Raw genomic sequence first — 21,404 nt, 5'->3', positions numbered from 1 at the left:
TTACACCAAGTTCAAATTAATGACCCTGATAAACTAATCAAACTTTTCTTTCTCAAAATTAATTTCTTTTGTTAAACTCACACTCCCAAACCTGTTCATCATGTTCAGCACTTGAAATTTTGAATATCAGCTCTTCATCACCAGTTGTCAAAAATCTTTTTGGATTTTCAAAACTATGAAACATAAATGCAAAAATTAAATGCTGAAATGAAATATATACAAACATATTTTTGTGAGTTTGCGAAAGAGGATCATATCAATTTTTAGACACACCACACGCACCTTTAAGCTTTTAATCGTTTTAAGCTCTAAACGATTCACGTAGATTGACGATATTGTTGTCCACTTAAACTCAATCTAAAAACTTTCGAAATGCTTACCGATACGTTAAGGTATATTAATTTTGCACTAAATTCTTATGGACCCCACGACCTCAGCATATCCCCTCATCATGTAATACACTAACTCAAGTAATGCCTTTAAACTTTCGTCAACTGTGAATTGTGCGAAAAACAAAGCAGAATGTTTAAACATTAACAATCAGGTCGATACTTCTGTATACGCAGAGAAAGTCCAATGTTTAAACAAAATAAGAAAATAAAAACAAGTTGAAGTTGTTTAGGCTTTAACCACCAGGTCGATACTCCCGTATACGCAGAGGTGATCCAAAGCTTAAACGAAACACCAAAGAAAATAAAGCAGAACGTTTAGGCAACAACATCCAGGTCGATACTCACGTATACGCAGAGGATGTCCGATGCTTAAACAAAATAAGGAAATAAAACAAGTTTAAATCTTTGCAAAATGAAATGCACAATCACAGCGACTTTTTAGCAAAGTTGTGAAAGTTCACAAACTTAACTAGTTTTATGTCTTTTGACAATCAGCGATTACTGAGTAGGCACACAATCAAGAAGGACAAAACTAAGTACTATGCTTTCAATCATGTTTTCCCACTAGAACTAGGCTTTTTCATTTAAGTTTGTATCGTTATCGCAAATCTACTAGTCTAGCTGAGCCTATCGTCACATCTTTAGTAAGATCGCTTATCACATTTGACATTTCATATCTTTAGCATGCTGTGACAGTCCAACTGATCTACTATCATTTCCTCTTGTTTCAGCAAAACTCATTTTGAATTTTTCAATGTTTTTGACATTTTTAAATTTTCTAATTTTTTTTAAAGTTTTTCTCCCCCTAAAATCAAAATATGTTTCAATTTTGATTTTCTGGGAAAATTTGAAACAAACTGTACAAACTTGACAACTTGATGAGAATTGCATCAATTCTCCATCTACCTGGTATAAACAATCAGAACTCCCCCTCACAACAAACTATTTTCCCATTGTGATTTCAAAACACTTAAGTTTGTTTTAATCAAAATGTTTTTTCCGGAAAAATAAGTTTGTTTACCACACATTTGTAGATTCGGGGTTACTTCATCACATTGTTTTCTTCAAACATTTTTAAAGATTTATCATTTCCAGTTTCAAAAACTCAAACATCATTTGTAGAAAATCAAGTACAACTTAATGTCCTTGATTTACCACATGTAAGGCGAAAAATCACCAAAGTGAAATTTCTCAAGAAAGATGCCGATTCATGTTCCACGCTTACCAACCTGGGAACTCCGGCAAGTCAGGTTTTTCATTTAAACAGATTCACCCAAGCCTGACGATCCTTGGGTGATTTCGAATTCTTATTCAACAATGGTGGAAAATTTGCATCATCCATTGTTAAATCTGAATTCTCCTTTTTTACCTCAACCAATGGCTCCTCTGGCTTCGACGAACCAGAATCATTGCCTGCAGGTGGCTTGTCTGACTTTGATCTGTCAGATTCATCGCCTGAAGGTGGCTTGTCTGACTTCGACACGTCAGATTCATCGCCGACCATTTTCTTCTTCTTCATTTCTTCTTTCGTCCTCAGATTTGTATCTGATGAATTCATCTTGCTTGACTTTGCAGCCGAAGAAATTGATTCATCAGAACTCTTATTCTTTCCCACGGATGAACCCGAGGACAATATCTTTTCCAAATACTCTCGAGCTTTCTTCCTCTTCTTCCTCAGTCGGTCTTTCTGCCCCTGTGAAAGCTTCACTTTCGTCTCTTGAACTTTCTGTTCTTGAACTTTTGGTTTTTGAACTTTTGGTTCTTAAACTTTCAGTTCTTTGGGCTTGACCTTGACTGGAATTCTTGCCAATCTCTGAGAATTAACCCTCAATCTGTCATTCGATTTCCTTGGGCATTCTCTGGCAATGTGTCCTTTGATTTGACAATTATAGCATCTCCTCGTCTCAAATCTCTGTCTCTGGCAGTTAACAGCAATGTGTCCTTGATAGCCGCAATTGTAACACACTCTGTTATCGTACCAATCACCATTTTCATACCAAACGCTTAGATCATAACATTGTTTAGCTTGGTGGTATTCCTTCCTCAAGTTTGCTGGTTTTGACGTTTGAGCACTGTGGTCCAACCTGCACCACTTATTACCAACAATTTTTGAGTTTTTGTTTTTTACTTTTTGTGGTTTTTCCTTTTGATTGGATGAACAATCTGATGAACTTTTATTATCTTTTTGTTTCTGTTCGACTTTCTTCTTCAAAGGTTTCTGTTTAGAACATTCACCTTTTTCAGTTGATTGTAGAACAGTTTTCTGAAAATTTTCTTTTAAATTTAAAAACAATTTTTGTTTTTCAATTTTAACATTTTCATCATCAGACTTTTCATCACAATCTGCAACTTTGACATAGTCAAAGTTTGTGACATCGTCACTTATTGGAACAGAGTTGATTGGTTTTGGACAAGGAAAATTCAACTTGTCAGATGAAGTCACAAAACCTTTCAACTTCTTTTCAAGTTCATCAATCTTGATTCTTGAATTCTCAACTTCTTTTTCAAGCTGAGAAATTCGTTCAAGATGAGACTTGATTGCTTTTTCATTCTCAATCTTCATGTTTTCAAGAACAGATTTTTCATTTTCCAAAACTTTTAACTGTTCTTGAAATTTTATCTCATTAGCTTTCAGATTTTTGTTCTCAAGTTTTATCCAGAAATCGTCATTTTCTGATGATTTCTGTTTGGTTTCAAAAACCTTAACATTTTCTTTCAAACCTTTGTTTTCAAATGTCAAACTGTTCAACCCATACAACAGTTTGTCATTTTCAGCTTTCAATTTCTCACAATTTTCCTGCAACATAAGAATCTGTTTAATATCAGCTTGCTTCTCGTCTTCCAACTTCTTGACTTTCGATGTCAAACTTTCCGCATCCTTCAAGAGTTTGTCATTATCAGTCTTGAAGTTGTCACATTCTAAGCATACTGTTTCAGAACATGAAGTTTCATTCTTCACAGATTCTTCAACCTTCGGCACATGTTCTTTCTCTATCTGATATGTACCTGCACCAAAGATTGTAACAAGATCAAGAGGATTTCTATTATCATCAATATAACAACCTCTTTTCATATCATATACCAAATTTCTTTTTGTTGCCCAACAAACATTGATTCTTTTATTTATTTCAATTATCACATCTAAATTCAAATCATCCAAATTCATTTTTATCTTATCCAATATTTCTCTCTTCTTTTGATAATTCTCATTATCGTGATTTTTAAGTTCGCTGATGAATTTATTCAGAGGTAATTTTGAAAAATTAGAATTTTCTTTCAAATTCTTCAAAAAATCATCCCATTCAGCTAATAAACCATTAGCAAACTTTGATATCTTATCAGCTTCTGCTATCACTATTTGATTTTCCTTCAAGTAGTCAATCAAACTATCAAAATGTTTCTCCAAATCATCCAATTTTTCATCTTTCTTACTCAGAAAACATTTGAAACGTTCATACCAAATTTCTTTTGGTATTTTCTGATAAGAACTACTAAAATATCCTCGATACCAATCATTCAATCTTTTAAGATCATTGTTTTCCTGCTCATCAAACTTCATTGCCATTTTTCAACACAATCTGTTCAAACTAAATACCAAGTTCAAACTATATCCTCCTTCAAACGGAACAGTTTTAAACGGTAATGATCTTGTTCAAACGGAAGTTGTTTCAAACGGTCAAGTAAGTTCAAACGGAAGTCCAGTTTCAAACGATAGGAACTGGTTTCAAATGATGGAACCTGATTCAAACGGTTGGTCAACACTTTCAAACGATGGGATCCAAATTTCAAACGACCAGTTCAAACGGTCATGTATTTTCAAACGATAGGTAGTCCTTTCAAACGATATGAAGCTATTTCAAACGGAAAGCATTTGTTACGTTCAAACGGTCACCTAAAATCAGTCAATTTTCACTATTTTTACTTCGAATTTTAAGCTGAAACTTTCAAGGCTTTGTCTATGTTCAAAAACACACAGTCTGTGAACTTTTGGTCCAATTTTGTCCGGTCAAACACACTGAACTGATGAAAGAAGGTGTAGAAATCAGAATTTAAGCGAAAAACGAGCTAAACGGTAAGAACACTTCCTCCTGAGCTCTGATACCAATTGTAGGATCGTGTAGCGACCTGATGAGTCAATCAGAAGAGCGCTCAGACCGAATCAGAGGCGGAATTCATTGATTTGGTCTTCGTTCAGCTTGTATTCAATATTAATTGTCTCTTGTATTGATTATAACGAAAATACAGTCACGGAGACACTTCGACAGAGCTTCGTTGTCGGAAATCACAACTGTTACCACTCTACCACTTATGTCCGTTTGAAATGGTATTTATACTAGACACCTGACCGTTTGAAACATGCTTCAAACGGTCACCCTTCAAACGTAAAGGCTTCAAACGGACAACAAACTCAAACGGACAACAATCTTTCAAACGGCCAGCTTGTCTTCAAACGGCCAGCTATCTAAAATCTTGATTTCTTGTCCAATCTGATCTGCAACGAACCCGAGACTCGACATAAGACGAAGACGACAGATGACTGCACCAACATTTTCTCTGATTTCTCTCAATCCCGGTAAGTTTTCACTCTAATTCTTGTACATTTTTTATCATTGCTTGATTCTACACCTTTCTATCTTTCAAAACTTGAATTCTAACCGTGAAATCACCAAGATCTAAGTGTTCTTGGGTGATGTCATCATGGTGTTCTTGAAGAACTTCAAACTTTGGCATCATTCAACCATGAATAGCTTAGATCTAACCGATTTCCACATAAACAAGTTAAGATCCATCATAGATCTAAACATTTTCATTATGTGAAGGATTGAAAGAAGGATTTCCAACTTTCTTTCAACTCTTTTACACTCAATGCTTTCAAACCGATAGAAACGGAGCTTGCACCGGCTAAACTAATCATTCAAATAGTTAAAAAGTTCAAGACTCAGATTCTATGAACAAGGTTCACCGATTTCGGGTTAAACTCTAAAACCGACATTCCGAACCGTTCACCGGCCGGACTTGTGTGATTCCTATTCGAGCCAAGGAAACAAGTAGGAACGGAGGTTATCATAGTTCAACACGTTGTCAAGTTACCTTGAAAGAGTGACAAATAAACAAACAGCCAAGTGTTAGACGAAAGGCCGACCAGGTCAGAAATGCTGGCCGAACGACTAGGCTGTTCGAACAGCCCAGCCGATCGGACACACCAGCCGATCAACCGGGCCAGCCGATCGGCTAGCACATGGCGCCCCACCCTTCCAAACTTTTGAAGTATAGTATTGACGAAGTAATGTTCGATCGAATGGGTCACTCGATTGGTAAACATTACTGTTCGGATCATGAGATACTATGCTTCAACACTTAATCGTTTTCACAACTCGTTCGTAGTAGGGAATGTCAGCCGATCGAACAGACTGTTCGATCGAGTGACATTCAGTGGAGGACCACTCCTGAAGTTCCTAGCCGATCGAGTAAGCTAGTCGATCGAGTGAGCTAGCCGATCGAGCGAACCGCTCGATCGACCGACTTGAAAGGTAGGAACACTTCAGTGTTCTCAAATGCTGCAACGAAAACTTCAAAAGTTCAAATCCTCAAACACAAACACACTAGAGGAAGAAACAATCCACTTGAATGGTCCAGCCGATCGAGCCAACCGGCCGATCGAACAGGAATGTCCAATCGGATATACCAGCCGATTGAACAGGCCGTCCGATCGAACCTGCCGTTCGATCGACCAGCCTACTCGATCCATTCACACTTGTTTACTTACCACGTTACTCATTGTTGTGCTATCGAACTATTCAGGCTAATCTTACTCTCAGCGCTCCCTTCAATCCACAATCAATCACTGTGAGTATACTCGATCCCTTTTTGATTTTAGCACTTTTGGGTGTTACATACGTTACCTATCAAATCACAATCAAACACAAATTATTTGAACGCTGACCATTTGCATGTGCTACTTGACTAAATGAATGTTGTTTATTATGTTTACACGTGGAATGCTATTTACCTGCCTTAGCAACATAGTACTATAGTTTGGACTCAGCACCCGTTCACACGGGGGTTGTTAAGGACAAATACTTGCATGGATTACGGTGGTAATCATGTATTGCGAACCGTCTCGGACGGTCAACCCGCAGTCGTTGGTATCGATGGTCCCATGTCGATAATTAACATGCATCGTTTTCCTCTGCGTACGTGCCTGGTTATGCGTAAACTATTCGAACTCTATATGCTATTACTAAACTTGTGTGCTCACCTTTACATTTTATGTATTGACAATATTCTAACGTATGTGACAGGTAATTAGGATGCTTATCTGCTAAGGAAGCGAGGCTAGAATAAAGCTCTAGAGGCCAACGAATAGATGTAGGTCGTGGTCTACCTAGGGGTTTCTAGAAGCAAATAAACAATTGCCATGGAGCCGTTGGAGTTGTCCGATCCGGGGTCTATGGCATTAGCTGTCTGTAGATCTTGTCCGGATAAGTCTTAATGACTTCAAGCAATACTTTTATTCAATTGGTTTGTAATAATTAAATCTGAGTTGTCGGGACGGAATTTATTCGCCAAGTTGCTTCTATGATAACTTGTTTATTTATTTGGGATACGGTATGGGACGTATCATTAAACTGAATTTGTAATAATAGTTGTTGTGGAAACTTCTTGACAATCTGTTTCGCTCAGTGTCGCGCCCCGATGATTCCGCCATCGGTTGGGGTGTGACAATGAAGGCTTGGGTCCCCCTTTCCAACTAATCTCTGAGTGAGTGTGTAGGATGTTCCAGGAGGAACTTTCGATAGTCATAAGATTGTTGATAGTGGAGCGTACTTGCACAAGATAGGCGACAGAAGAAATGGTTGCCTTTGATGGAGAGAAAAAGAAAAGAAGTGAAAGAAATGTCTGAGAAAGAAATTGATAACTTCGACAAAATGAAAAATCATTCCAAAAGTGTGATTGTTAAAGGCTTTGATCGGGTCCCCAGGATAGATTCAATCAAAATGTACGCACCTGCAGCACGTCTGATGTTCAAAATCAACAAGATGAATGTGCAGTGTACATTTCTTCGCGGTGTGATTGAAGAAAATGTGTTTGTTGAACAAACCAACCAGGTGTGCGGATGCCTTGGCGTGGATTGAACAACCGCACACTACTTCTGAAGGAGAAAGACAAAGACCTTCGCTGGTGCAATGTAGAAGACCAGCCGGACCCAAAGGTTTCTGATCTTGTTGCTGTGAAGAGATTTCTCGGTCAATTGAAGTAGCAACAAAGAATCGACTTTGAAATCCACACCGGGTGGATGTCCAGTTTGGGAGAGCACTCAGATTCCTTGCAATGCACGAAGCAGTTGCAGGATACGGTTTTAAATTTCTAATCTCTCCTATACTTGTCGATATTTAAGCTACTTTTATTATTATCTCGTACAGCACTCTTTGGCCTGACACGTTGATCTCAAATATCACCTCACACGTGATTGTTTCACTATGAAACTCATCAATGTTGTCTTGGTCCACACTGCTTACCGACGTGCCATCTGATTTTTCCAAAATTCGATAAATCATTTCTGATTAAAATTAATTTTGGTAAACGACATTGAGGTAAAACATGAGTTAACCATCATCGGAAAATCGTTTTTGTAAATACCTTTGTGTTTTTAAATTTTTCATAGTTTGTTGATTTTAGGGGGAGTAAATCCATATTTTAAAAATCGAAAAACATCGAAAAATTTCAAAAACAATAGAAAATCAAAAATGAGTTTCCTGGCGAGCGAAAGAGAAAATGATTGTACATCAGTGGTCTGTCGAAATCTCTTCAAATCTTAAATGAAAAACGATAAGTAACTTTATATAAGATGTATCGGTAGGCTCACAATCATTTAAAGTGTGCAGGGTGATATAAACTTAAATCGACTGAAGACCGGGTGGGAACCATTCATTGGCATATGGTCTTAGTACCGAAATTTCGTTTGAGAGATTGCCGAGGTTCTGAGATATTCGGTCTTTATGCTGCTTATCATCTGGGTATCATGGTTGTATCTTTTACCGAAAAAAAAACGGTGACGCAAGTCTAGATCTTCCATGATACTATACATACATGTACATATTGCATTCGACCTCAATATGTGATCAACAATCACATGTCCCTCAAAATAAGTGATAATATATCACATTTATCCGGGAGTCAAGTTCGTCTCTCTGCTGTACGAAAGTACTGACCTGTTCACGGACTTGCTCCTGTGCCCTCATGCATATGAAAATCAAGTTCCTCATCAATAAGTGATTCTATCACATAGGGCTTGTTTTCAATCCAAATAAGTGAGAATCTCACATCATATACGGTCAAACAGATGATAATCGGTATACTCACCGGTAAGATGAACCCTCGTGCATACCTTGATACAGGAATGTGTCGTGTGTGGATGAACACCGGTCAGTAAGTATAAATCATACCTTAACGTATCCCCTCGCCATGATTACATCTGATAAGTTGAGCTTAAGTGGACAATAATACCGATAATTGTTATAGGATGCTTATTAAATGTTAACTAATAGAACACAAAGAGCGTTTTGGCGTGACCATACACTGATATGATTCTCTTACCCTCGAAACTCGCAAAAAGAATGTTTGTAAATATTTGTTTACTGCTTCCGTTTCTGCATCTTTTAAGTGGACAACAATACCGATAATTGTTATAGGATGCTTATCTAAATGTTAACTAATAGAACACAAAGAGCGTTTTGGCGTGACCATACACTGATATGATTCTCTTACCCTCGAAACTCGCAAAAAGAATGTTTGTAAATATTTGTTTACTGCTTCCGTTTCTGCATCTTTTATTTATTGTTTTCCGTCTTTACATTTGAAAAATGAAAAATACCAAAAAGATTTTAGGTGTGTTTTAATATAAACTTTATAAAATCCAAAAAGATTTTGCTTCTAGTTTATTTTTGACTGACCGATGTTGGAACTCGAGTCTATCCTACCCAAAATCCTGATTTTAAGCCGGAAAACGATTACATCTTCATAAACGGTCGAAGTTGACAGATTTTGAAAGTTAAAGGATTAAAATTGATCATTTTCTAAACTTTCAAACTGTTGTCGGTTGGTGTCTGATTGAGATTTGATCACATATGTGTCATTTGTTTAAATGTTAAACTATATTCCAAGCGGTTGTTCTCATTATGCGTTTAGATTTCTTGCGTGTGCAGATGCTAAAGGCGAGGAGAACATGTTCAATGACAAGCTTTGGAATGAAGACACGACGTGAAGGCACTCAAAAGATAAAAATGATCGAGTTGCCGCTGACCCTTCATCAACACCACAAGGATCTGAAGAATTGACAAATCAAATGATTCACGAGCATAACTCAATGGAGAGTTCATTCTAAGGGGGAGTTTGTTAACACACTTCCTAAATGAAAAGGGAGTTTGTTGATACACTTTCTACTTTCGACGCGTGAAGACTTTGAAGATCATCCGACATAAAAGACACAGAAGACGAACCATCACGAGTAGCGTCCAAGGGGGAGTTTGTTGGTACACTTTATGTGGACGCGACTTGGCTCGGTTCAACTCGGCTCGGTTCGACTTGGTTTCGACACGGTTAGGTCCGGCTCAAGCCCGACGTCACGACATTCCTCCGTCGTGCGCCCCAGAGTTCGACACGCGAAGCACGGAGCGCCGCGAACCAATACGAGGTGACACATCACCATGACATCATCACTGTGATGTCATGATGATGTCATAGTTTTGAAAATGCATGCACATAATTGAAGAAACCTTTCAAATGACGAAACACAATGTGTTTCGTCACTTTGTCATGCATAGCCCTGTTTCGTCGCCTGTTGGGCTTCTTCAGGCCCAATCTCTGGCCCAAAGGTGTTTCGCCGAGTCCTTTTAGTTTCGTCAATTTCTGTGTCTGTTTAGTATAAATAGCTCTCATAGTTTCTGTGTGAAACTTGGACATGAGAGACGAGAGCTGCGAGACTTTGAGAGAGAGTCTTAAACATTGTTTGTATATGTTTGTATCCGTTCTCATCCCTAATCAATAGATATTGAATCTTTTGGTTACGCGTGTGTTCTTGTTAACTGTGTTTGGTTTGCACCGTCACGGGGATTCCGCACCCATCACCGTGTTTGTGATAAACAAGGATAGGTTTTCGTTATCGATCCACCGAAAAAACGGGACCTACATGTATTAGTGAAAAAGGTTCATTGACCATAGTGTTACTTGGTTTGAAAGGTTTTTTATGTCTTTTGGCTAAGGCACATGTTTCACATTCTAATTTACTGTTGGACGAGAAGAGGTCAGGGAGTAAAAGATGTAGATACCCAGCGGAAGGATGCCCTAATCTCCTATGCCAAAGCCATGCTTCTCTACTCTTTGTTACGTGAGCAAGCATCACAGTCCCTGACTGAGTCACCTCATCCACATAGTATAAACCCTGTACTTCAGTACCATGCCCAATTATCTTTCCAGTTCTGATGTCCTGTAAGATACAAAAATGAGGGTGCATTAGAACTGTGCAATTGAGTTCCTTTGTAACATGACTTATTGATAACAATTTGTGTGTTAATGAAGGAACATATAAACAATTTGATAGTCTCAAATTGGGAGATATTTTCAACGGTTCCTCCTCTCTTTACTAAGGCATTTTCGCCATTTGCAGTTTTGATGTGGGTTCTGTTTGGTTTCTTTGTAGAGACGAAGTCCGATGGCTCGTACGTCATTTGAACACCGTTGTTCTGTGTTGTTAAATAGGCTTCCCCACTTGTTGAAGGATATTCTTTCAACAACTCAAAGACCTGGTGATTAGCCATTTACAAAAGAAAAAGAATTGTTTCCTCCTTTTTTTTCAACAGTTTTTTTCCTTTTTAATAGATACGTTATCTATAAACCCGACATAATAATGGTACCAGACTGATGAACTGACCAGACGTATTTCTCAAATACGCTGGACACTTGAACTCACGTCCAAGATTTAAAACCACCCAAATACGCCAGAAACAAGTAAGTACGTTGTCTTAAGGTTGCTCAGATATGTTGGGCAGCTTAACTAAGCTAGAATAGGAACGCCGGGAAAAACGTTATCTTACCGGCGTATTTATCAAATACGCCAAGCAACTTGTGTGATAGCCCAGCGTAACCGCACCATGATATTGTCCGCTTTGGTAGCCAGCACGCCCTCAGCGCCCACCCCTCACGGTTTTAAAACGAATCATAATGGTGAAGGTATCAAGCTCCTTATAAGGAAGCCTCTGTTCCCCTTCACAACCAATGTGGGATGTCACATTCCACCCCCTTACAGGGCCCAACTTCCTCGCTGGCACACCAGTCCGGTCCCTGGCTCTGATACCATTTGTAACAGGCCAGCGTAACCGCACCATGATATTGTCCGCTTTGGTAGCCAGCACGCCCTCAGCGCCCGCCCCTCACGGTTTTAAAACGCGTCATAATGGTGAAGGTATCAAGCTCCTTATAAGGAAGCCTTCGTTCCCTTTCACAACCCATGTGGGATGTCACAACTTGAACTCTCGTTCAAGATTTAATGTCACCCAGAACAAATCCGCTAGCTTATGGAAACGGTAAAAACGCTAGCTAATGAACTACTTCAACAAATCCGGCCAGTTCGTCACCAAATATGCAGGGAACGTTATCTTACCGGCGTATCAAGCTCCTTATAAGGAAGCCTTCGTTCCCCTTCACAACCCATGTGGGATGTCACAACTTGAACTAATCCGCCCGTAGTAAGCACAAGAAGTGTGCGGCGGAATAGAGTGTGTGGCTTGCTGAAAAATTTTAGGGTTTTGCTGAAATAGAGTGTGTGACTGCTTGCTGAAAGTTTTTAGGGTTTTGCTGAAATAAAGTTTTGCGACTCCTTGTATTAGATTATAAAGTTGCAATTAGGGTTACACAAGGAGGGTGATTATATATAACACCACATTACACATCTAGCCCCTATACTATAACTAATTGTCTTCTTTCCGATATACGTTTCTTGGCAAAACTCTTGATGTGCTCGTTTAACATAAAAGATAACCCAAATAGACCGAAACTCACACCTCAAATAAAGATAAAGATTTACTAACCAAGATAATAGCTTTGACATTATCAATAGTCAACGGAACTTCAAGATTGCCACACTCCTGGACTTTCAGAAGAATATCTACAAGTAAATGATTCACGTCTCCTTTTCCATCTTCACATGTTGAGTGCTCATGAATGATGTCATTCAATATCTTATCAATTCTCTGATGAATCTTTTCAAGTTTGGGCCTTAACCCGCTAAGAAGGCGATAACTTTCGAAGAAGAATAGAGGCCAGTAAGAGTAAATCCACCGGATAACCCTATTGCTTCATCAGCGAGTGCTATCAGGGCTTCTTGATGCTTCAACTTCTTTCCAAACGTTGATCTTGTAGTAATCCTATATGTTAGTGCATAAATAAGTTCACTTATATTAATTACAGATCCTGATTGTTTAGAGATCGTTTGGATGAGATTAGAGACCTTTTGTTCTCTTATTGGTCTAAGTTCTTGCCAGTGGCGGACCCAGAAATTTTTCCATGGGGGTGGGGAATATTTTTAAAAATTTTAGGCCGCCTAGATATATAAATAAAAATTCGGTTCGGGTCGGGTCATGTAAAACAAAAAAATATCAAACTAAAATTTATATAATCATCAAAAACACGCCATAACTTCCTCCCTCATTGTGCCTATCAGTGGCGGACCTAGGAAATTTTACCATAGGGGGCGTAAATTCTGTAAGAGTCGTTCGCTACTGCTATATAATAAATGTTTTTACAGTTTGGGTCGGGTCGGGGGCGGGAATTCTATGATTCTCATTCAAATCAATAACTTAATAACATATCTCACTGTCACATTATCACATATTCACTCACAATTTAAGTATTTAACATGGATTTCACATAATCGCATTGATGATTGGACTCAACCATAACTCATATGTATTCAAATATTCAATGTTCTTAATTTCTAACCCACATTAACAATAAATAAATAAATAAATCTATACAAAACAATTCGTTTGCTGTTAAAAAAATACAATTCGATATATTTAATTGGTATTTAAAAATTTAAGGTAACATGTCTTTAAATTATTGTATATACGATAATAAAAAAGAAAAAAAAAGAAAAATACTTACAAGAATTGAAATTATTGTATATACGACAAGAAAAAAGAAAAAAAATAAAGATACAAGAATTGATATAATTGTCTTTTCAGTACCTACTGACACAAAGGAAGATAAAAATTAAAAATTAAAAATTAAAAATATAATCAAATTAAAATATAAGAGAGTGGGTCCTTCTATCCTTCTGATTTATTTCTATCGTCTTCTTCCTTTTAGTTTGTCTTCCAGCTCCTCTCTGCAAATACCTTTTTTTTCCGGTGAACACCTTTTAATCTTTTTTTTTTGCTTCACATATGCATCTTTAGGAAGATTTCAAGGGGTGCGATAACAAATTTTTAGGTGGTGCAATCGGGATTTCATGCTTAAAAGTTACACTAAATTTTTTTTCCAAGGGGTGCGCACGCCCACCCAACTCATAGCTTAGGTCCGCCCCTGGTTCTTGCACATGTTTTGAGCAGGGCCTTGTAAACAAGGGAGCAGGACCTTGTTGATAAGAGAGCAGGGCCTTGTTGAATGAGGAGCAGGGTCTTGTTTAGGGTTAACAGGGCCGAGAAGAGGGGCTGCAGAGGTGGCGGCCCTAGGGTTAAAGGATGAGAGGATCGATAGGTAATGATACCATGTAGAATAGAATAATTGCCGGTATCTATTCACATGCAATTGATAACAATATATAGCAATACAGAAATCTCCTATTTTTGGAGATAATATTTACAAAATAAATGCCTAACAAACTATGCACAATATAAGGCTAAGTGTATGCTATTACAAATCATTTTGAGTTGTCTCCAATAATCTCCATAAGGTGAAAATATAATATTTGTGGATTTATAAGATATGATATATGAAGCAAGAAGAAAAGGGCGATTAGCAAAGTTTATATCATGAGTTTTCATAACCTCTTTTGCAGTTTCTGTTGATGAGGCGATGATGGTGGAATTCTCTCCGAGTTATAGGTACATCAACGGTCCATCTTTCTTTGCTAAGTTCCCCAAAGTATATGATGCAGAAGTAGGCCTGCAACATCAAGAATGTTTCCTATGAGAGGCAGCTTTCTTGGCCCATGAGGTAGCTTAGGAGTTAAATTATGTGTTCTGCGTCGATTCAAGATTTTGATTACTATCAGCATGAAGAGGAATGTGATTATGGTTTGAAAAAAAGGGAAATTGTACTCCATAGAGGAAATGAATCTGCGATCAGTTTAATTGTTTAACTATCAAAACATGAACAACCATCTTCTTTATATGTTATGAATATCTTGATATTATCCAAATAGACAAGTTTGTTTCAAAAGTTAGTGATTAACTCAATGCGTGTTTTTTTAATAACCATATTTAAAAAGTCAAATGATTGGATTTCGGTTTCATCGACGGTTAATTTTGGGCTGAAAACCTATCTGACTGTGGTTTGGGCTTTGTCCATTATGCATGTGTTCCTTAGCAGCTCTGACACTGCCCATTCTATATGACCCTTGATGACCCAAATAGACCAAAACTACCACCTCAAATAAAGATAAAAATTTATGAACCAAGATAATTGCTTTAACATCATCGGTAGTCAATGGAACTTCAAGGTTGCCACACTCCTGGACTTTCAGAAGAATATCTACAAGTGAATGATTCACGTCTACTTTTCCATCTTCACGTGTTTTGTGCTCATGAATGGTGTCATTCAGTATCTTATCCGCTGTGATGAATCTTTTCAAGTTTGGGGCTAAACCCGCTAAGAAAGGAGATAACTTTAGAAGAAGGATAGAGGTGAGCAAGAGAAAATCCACCCGCTAACCCTATAGCTTCAGCAATGATTGATATCAGTGCTTCTTGGTGCTTCAACTTCTTTCGAGATGCTGATCTTATAGTAATCCCATATGTTAATGCATAAGTAAGTTCACTTAGAGTAGTTTAAAAATCGTGTATGCCTGCACATGTTTTGGACTTAGAAGCTCTGTATTGCAAATCCTTCTGAGTTGTCTCCAAAGATCTCCACATGGTAAAAACATAATATTTGTCGTTCAAAAGATATGATATATGAAGCAAGTAGAAAAGGACGAATATCAGAGTTTAAATCATGAGTATTCATAACCTCTTTTGCAGTTTCTATAGAAATTGGTAATCAGAGTTTTATTCATTTGGCATATGCTTTTTTCTGATGATAAAATACAAAGAAGAAAGGGCCTTAAATAGGCAAAACAATAGACCAAACGAAGGAAACAAATAAAAGAGAATTAAAAATAATTGCTGGAGATATGCGTGGATCTTTGATTGGGAGTGAAACAACGAGAGAGATAATTATTGATAGAATAATCCATTTTCAATACTCCCCCTCAAGTTGGAGCATGTAGATTTCGAATGCCCAACTTGCTCAGTAGAGAGTTGAGGTGCTGAGCTCCAAGGGCCTTGGTTAACAAATCTGCAACTTGATTTTTGGAGCTAATATAAACTGGTTCAACTTCTCTGCTTTCAACGCTTTCACGGACAAAGTAACAATCCACCTCTACGTGCTTTGTTCTCTTATGGAAGACTGGATTGTTCGTTGTATGCCTAGCTGCCTGGTTATCGCTGAACAAAACAGTTGGTTCTCCTTGTTTAGCATCGAATTCACTCAACATCCACCTTGCCCAGATCACCTCGCTGACAGTAGTAGCCATGGCTCTGTACTCTGCCTCTGCAAATGATCATGAACTACTGATTGCTTCTTTGACTTCCATGATATGGGTGCTCCTCCGAGAGACAATAAGTAACCAGTTCGAGACTTTCTTGACAAAGGGCATCCTAACCAATCCGCATCACAATATGACAATAAGTTCATGCCACCTTATTTTGGTAACAATAAATATACCTTGTCCTGGAGTCGATTTCAAGTACTGAAGAACTCTAGTTGTTGCATCCATGTGGTTCTGGCGAGGGTCTGTCACGAATTGGCTGAGGACATTCACTGCGTAGGTGATGTCCGGTCTGGTGGCCTGCAGGTAAAGGAGACGACCAACTAACCTCCTGTATTGACTACTATTCACTTTATCTTCTCTTTCTCCCTTCCCAAGCTTAAGGTTTTGTTCCATGGGAAAGGAACTAGGTTTACACCCTTCCAGGCCGCTATCCCTCAGGATATCTAGCATGTATTTTCTTTGACTCAAGACCAAACCTTCCTTAGTACGAGAGACTTCGATTCCAAGAAAATATTTTAACGGACCCATGTCTTTGATGCTGAACATCTCGTCGAGCTGATATTTAGTGTGTTGTATTTTTACAGAGTCGTTTCCAACTATGACTACATCATCCACATATATAAGCGTAACTACATAGGACCTTTCTGACTTATAAATGAACAGAGAATAATCTGCCTTTGACTGTCTGAACCCGAGCTCAACGAGAGCTTTTGTGAACTTTTGATACCAATTACGTGATGCCTGTTTAAACCATAGATCGATTTTCTTAATCTGCAAACACGAGCCTCCCCCTGTTCAGCAAAACCATCTGGATTCTTCATGTAGACTTCTTCCTCTAAATCCCCATGCAAGAAGGCGTTATTCACATCAAGTTGGTGAATCATCCAATTTCTTTTCACAGCCACGGCCAACAAGGCCGGCCCTGAGAATTCGTGTACCTTGTTCGAGCTCGAAAAAACGTACCCTTAGGCCTTAACGAAATTGGGTATTGGGATGTCTAAACCTAATGACAATGAGCTAACAACTAATCTAAACCTTAAAAATAGTTTTGTAAGTGGGCCTATGTTGGTGTTTGTATGAGTATACCCTATTAGTTTATTTTTTTACACATACATATCAATTTTTTTAAATAACGTGCCCTTCGAAATATCGGGCCCTGGCCGGTGGTCCTCCCCGCCCACCCTCAGGGCCGGCCATGCGCATAAGATTCGTTTATGCGTGTCAACATCAACACTAAAAACCAACAAAGAAACTACGATGAATCTATTATAGTTGCTGTACAATAATCATATGCCATGCAATTATTGGTTAACTACCTGAAATCGGCAAGAAAAAAACATTTATATTTATTTCTACAATAAGCATCTCAACTAGCAACATGATCCATATGAACGGTCAAATTGAGTTGTGTTTTAGCGCAAAAATAAGTACCTTTGGGTAACCGATAATTATGGTGACCGTCCGTCCTGGTTTGAAAAGTACATACATCAGGATACAGTTATACAATCAATGTATACAACTGAAGCAGCAAAATAAATTCCACGGTGTATGATAATCATTTAAAGGTCAGATAGTTAATGATTTCATGACTTAAATTTGGGCATACAATAAGCAATAAGCAAGGTAGATAGCTAATTGTCAATTAATTCCGTCAATGTGTCACCAGTGGCAGAACTAGAAGAAAAATTCAGGGGTATCCTATTTTTTTACCGTACATTCATAAAATAATCTGCAAAATACGCTAATAAATAAAGTTAAACAAATACGCAGGCCGTCCTTAAGAATTCGGACGCCCTCGAGGGCCCTGTGCAAGCAGACAACATTGCCCCTAAATATAGACTTGTTTAAAAAATAGTAATAAGATGATTTTTATGAGTCTTGATTATGAAAAAACTAAATAATCTATTTTTTACTGCATTTTAGTGTTAGGTTTTAAATTTAACAAATGGTGTGTTACTCACAACCTGCATCGGAGGTGTTAAAGTTTGTAACGATATTAACTAATATTATTCTAAAGTAGGCTAAATCAAACACAAATGATAAATAATCATATACTTTAAATACTAATTTTTTTCTCTTGTCATTACCGTATAAGTAAGTTTTGTTAAAAACAAACATGTATTCAAAATAGAGTATTTATTTGTTATCAAACGGTACAATGATAAACCGTACTAATGGTATGACTTTATAAATAAGATGCTTCTTTTTCAAATAATTTTTGTTTAACTTATTATTTGCTTCGTTTCTCCGCAACACATTGTGTCAACAAATCATATTATTATATAGTTAATAACTAATAATATGACAAAACATTGTAATCTAACTTTTAATATAATTACTTATAAAAAAACTAGTAAAATTACATTATCTCATACATCAAGATAAAATAGAAATTAAGTAATAACAATCAAACTAATAAAGAGTTTGTTGTTCAATGAAAAGAAAGCCCAAATTAACAAACAAAAAAAACTGAATAATAGAGTTAATCAAATACTTATTGCTCATTTTTTAGCCGTACAAACATAAAAAGAACTATTAATTATATATATATTAAACCCATTAAGTCTAACTACTTTTCAAATTCATTTCCACCGTCGGATCTTAGGGAGATTAAATCCTGACCATTTAAACTCCATTTTTTAACTGCTATAATAGAAGTTTGCAGCAGTTTCTTAGCCTCCACCTTTTCCTGCCATGTTCTCTGCAACTCAGGTTTCTTACAAAACTATATTTGGATCGTGTGTTAATGCGGTTACCTTTAAATGTTTAAAATCCTCACACAACGGTTGGAACCGTTCAATTTCTCCCCACGTTGCTCGCCGGTAACCTCCACCTACAAGAAGCACAGACCCTTAGTTGCTTAGTTTGTTGTCGATCAAATGGAGAAGTACAATCAGGGTTCTGTTTAGTTCGCCACCTCTACTTCTTCATCAAGAAAAATCGACAAACTGTTTGCCGATCAGTGCAACGCGGCTTGCCCAATTTCAACCTGAACCCACCATGATCTTGGTTCTTGAAGAATTAGCTCTCCGTCTGTAAGTAAACCCCAAAATTTATTTATTTTTTCAATTTAAATCATATATGTGGAACTAATCAAGTGCGAATTCATCATTTTTATCAAATGGGTCACACTTATAATTTATTTTACCTGATTGTATACAGAACTATGTTGATAAAGTGCAATCTTTAACTTTCCCGTGATAGCTGATCTACGAGCTTAATTAGGAATCATCTAGAACCACTGAAATATAGCACGTTTTTTTTGTAAGTGAACATTCAACACATGAATTTTGTAATTTGTTAGCCAGTTCTTATGTGCTTCCCATGAAGACCCTTGCTGTGCCATTTTTTTCATTTTTTATATCTTTAACATCCATCATTCATCCCAATTGCCTATTATTCATATGAATTGAATTTTAGCACGTGCGTGTGTGTGTTTAGATATATGTATGTGTCTATGTGTGTTTTAATTTTTGTGAAAATAGCTTGTGAGTATTTATAGTGACTTATGATTTATGTTTAAATGACATGAAAAGTTACTCATTTGACCCGTTAGTAGTTAAACATAACTTGAATCAATTTTGATGTACTCGAAGGTTTTTTTGGTAAGTAACAAAATAATTTTAGTCCTTAGTGTCGGCTTTATGTTTAACTATTCTATATGTTTCCATACTTTTTAACAGAAGTATCTTTAATTTGTTTTTTTTATTAGACATGTCTGTGTATATATATATATATATTTCTAATATATATGAGTGAAATTGGGGGCCGAGGTAGACACCAATGCTTATAGAAACATCCCACCAAAAGCATGGCAACAAGATCGTGTCTGGATATGTCCAAGTACAAGGTATGTAGTCTGACATTGGTGAACAGCTCATTCTTGATAATTAATGTATCTATGTTATATTTACTATGCAACAAGTATGTTTTTTTTCTATTATTATGTTATGATGATGGTTTGGTAACAGTTGTACAATTGCAAACTTTGCATTTCGTGGTGTATGCAACCGTTTTGGAAGTGTAGACCCACCGGCAAATCTTGTGGCAGTGCAGGGGAGGTGGTCAGGGTTGTGCTTCTGATTCAAGCGGTGGTCGAGGTGGGATCGTTGGGCCTATTGGCATTTTTGGTCATAATGATTGGTCTTGTCCATTGTAAGTACATAAGTAGTTAAACACAGTTTTAAATAATTACTACTTAAACATGGTTTATTACTTTGAGTACGTGAAAACTATTTCTCCAAGCATGGTATAACATCAATTGGGGGAAACGGGAAAATGCAACACTAGCAAGTATGGTGTTAGAGAAGGAGGTGTGAGGTATTTAAAATGAGAAATCAGAAAAGCAACATAATATGTTATGCATCTAATTTTTGTTGTGAAATGTTTATTATTATTTTTTTTGTTATTAATTTTCGTTTTTGTTTTACACCTAAAATGTGATGTATAAATATGATATATGTGATTTGTGTACGTGGAGGAGGCCGCACTGGTGGGTACAAAGAACTTGATGAAGAAGAATTAGAGGAAACAAAGAGGCGCATGCAGCACATTGAAGAAGATAGATCATTTCTATTATTTATTCCTTTTAATTTAGTTATATTTTCTACTGTAAATGATTTTACCATGCAATTTCAGGATGATGGTGAATTGTATGATGAATTTGGAAACATGAAGAAGAAGTATCGTGTGAAAGCATACGTTGTGATTGGTCATGTGTTATCTGGAACTGGGCGTGCAGGCTAGGAGGTTGAGTAGCTTAGTACTGCTTTATTTATGTGTTACTTATCTATATCCACATCAAGGAATAATTTGTAGTTATGGTGAAGACGAAGAAGAGATGCTACTTGAAAGTTATCTAAATTAAGGATATAAGATACCTAGGCCTCTGATGAGTTAAATTTTTTGTTCTTAAAATTTGTTTATGAATGATGGAGGGTGTGAAACTCGAGTGTTAAAGCGTGTTACATTACGTATTTAAGTGTGTTCAAGTGATTATATGACGTGAATGTGATAACTACGAGAGTTTATGGTTTTACAGGTTAATCATTTTATTCGGTGAAGTTAAGATGTTTAGAGAGGAAGTTGAACAACCGGGGATAATAATCAAGTGAATGATATTAACTGGGACTTGTTCGGATTGAGAAGCATAACACACTTGGGTGAACTTGTATTTGGCGGCTAGCTTATTGAGATGGCAT

The 21,404-nt window shown here is 37.1% G+C and overlaps 1 protein-coding gene and 1 pseudogene across 1 annotated transcript; one reads left to right on the top strand and one right to left on the bottom strand.

Moving 5' to 3' along the window:
- LOC110888056 overlaps positions 1-14,715 on the bottom strand; it is a 34,431-nt pseudogene extending 19,716 nt beyond the window's left edge.
- A 4,488-nt stretch (positions 14,716-19,203) lies between these two features.
- On the top strand, positions 19,204-20,949 carry LOC110888054 (transcription initiation factor TFIID subunit 15-like). Its single transcript, XM_035979843.1, has 6 exons — positions 19,204-19,238; positions 19,997-20,053; positions 20,175-20,264; positions 20,464-20,522; positions 20,681-20,761; positions 20,840-20,949. The coding sequence occupies exons 1-6, from the start codon at positions 19,204-19,206 to the stop codon at positions 20,947-20,949; spliced, it is 432 nt and encodes a 143-aa protein (XP_035835736.1).
- Positions 20,950-21,404: the final 455 nt, after the last annotated feature.

The sequence above is a fragment of the Helianthus annuus genome, chromosome 11 (genome assembly GCF_002127325.2).
Source record: "Helianthus annuus cultivar XRQ/B chromosome 11, HanXRQr2.0-SUNRISE, whole genome shotgun sequence".
NCBI classification, from domain to species: Eukaryota; Viridiplantae; Streptophyta; class Magnoliopsida; order Asterales; family Asteraceae; genus Helianthus; species Helianthus annuus.
Note: the sequence above shows the minus strand (reverse complement) of the source record. Positions and strands in the feature narration are given on the sequence as shown.

Excerpts from the sequence above, each read along its gene's own strand:
- LOC110888054 (XM_035979843.1), top strand. The coding sequence starts at position 19,204 with ATGATCTTGGTTCTTGAAGAATTAGCTCTCCGTCT. Across the intron at positions 20,523-20,680 it reads TGTTAGAGAAGGAGGTGTGA|GAGGAGGCCGCACTGGTGGG; the intron begins GGTATTTAAAAT and ends TTTGTGTACGTG. Across the intron at positions 20,762-20,839 it reads GCGCATGCAGCACATTGAAG|AGGATGATGGTGAATTGTAT; the intron begins AAGATAGATCAT and ends CCATGCAATTTC.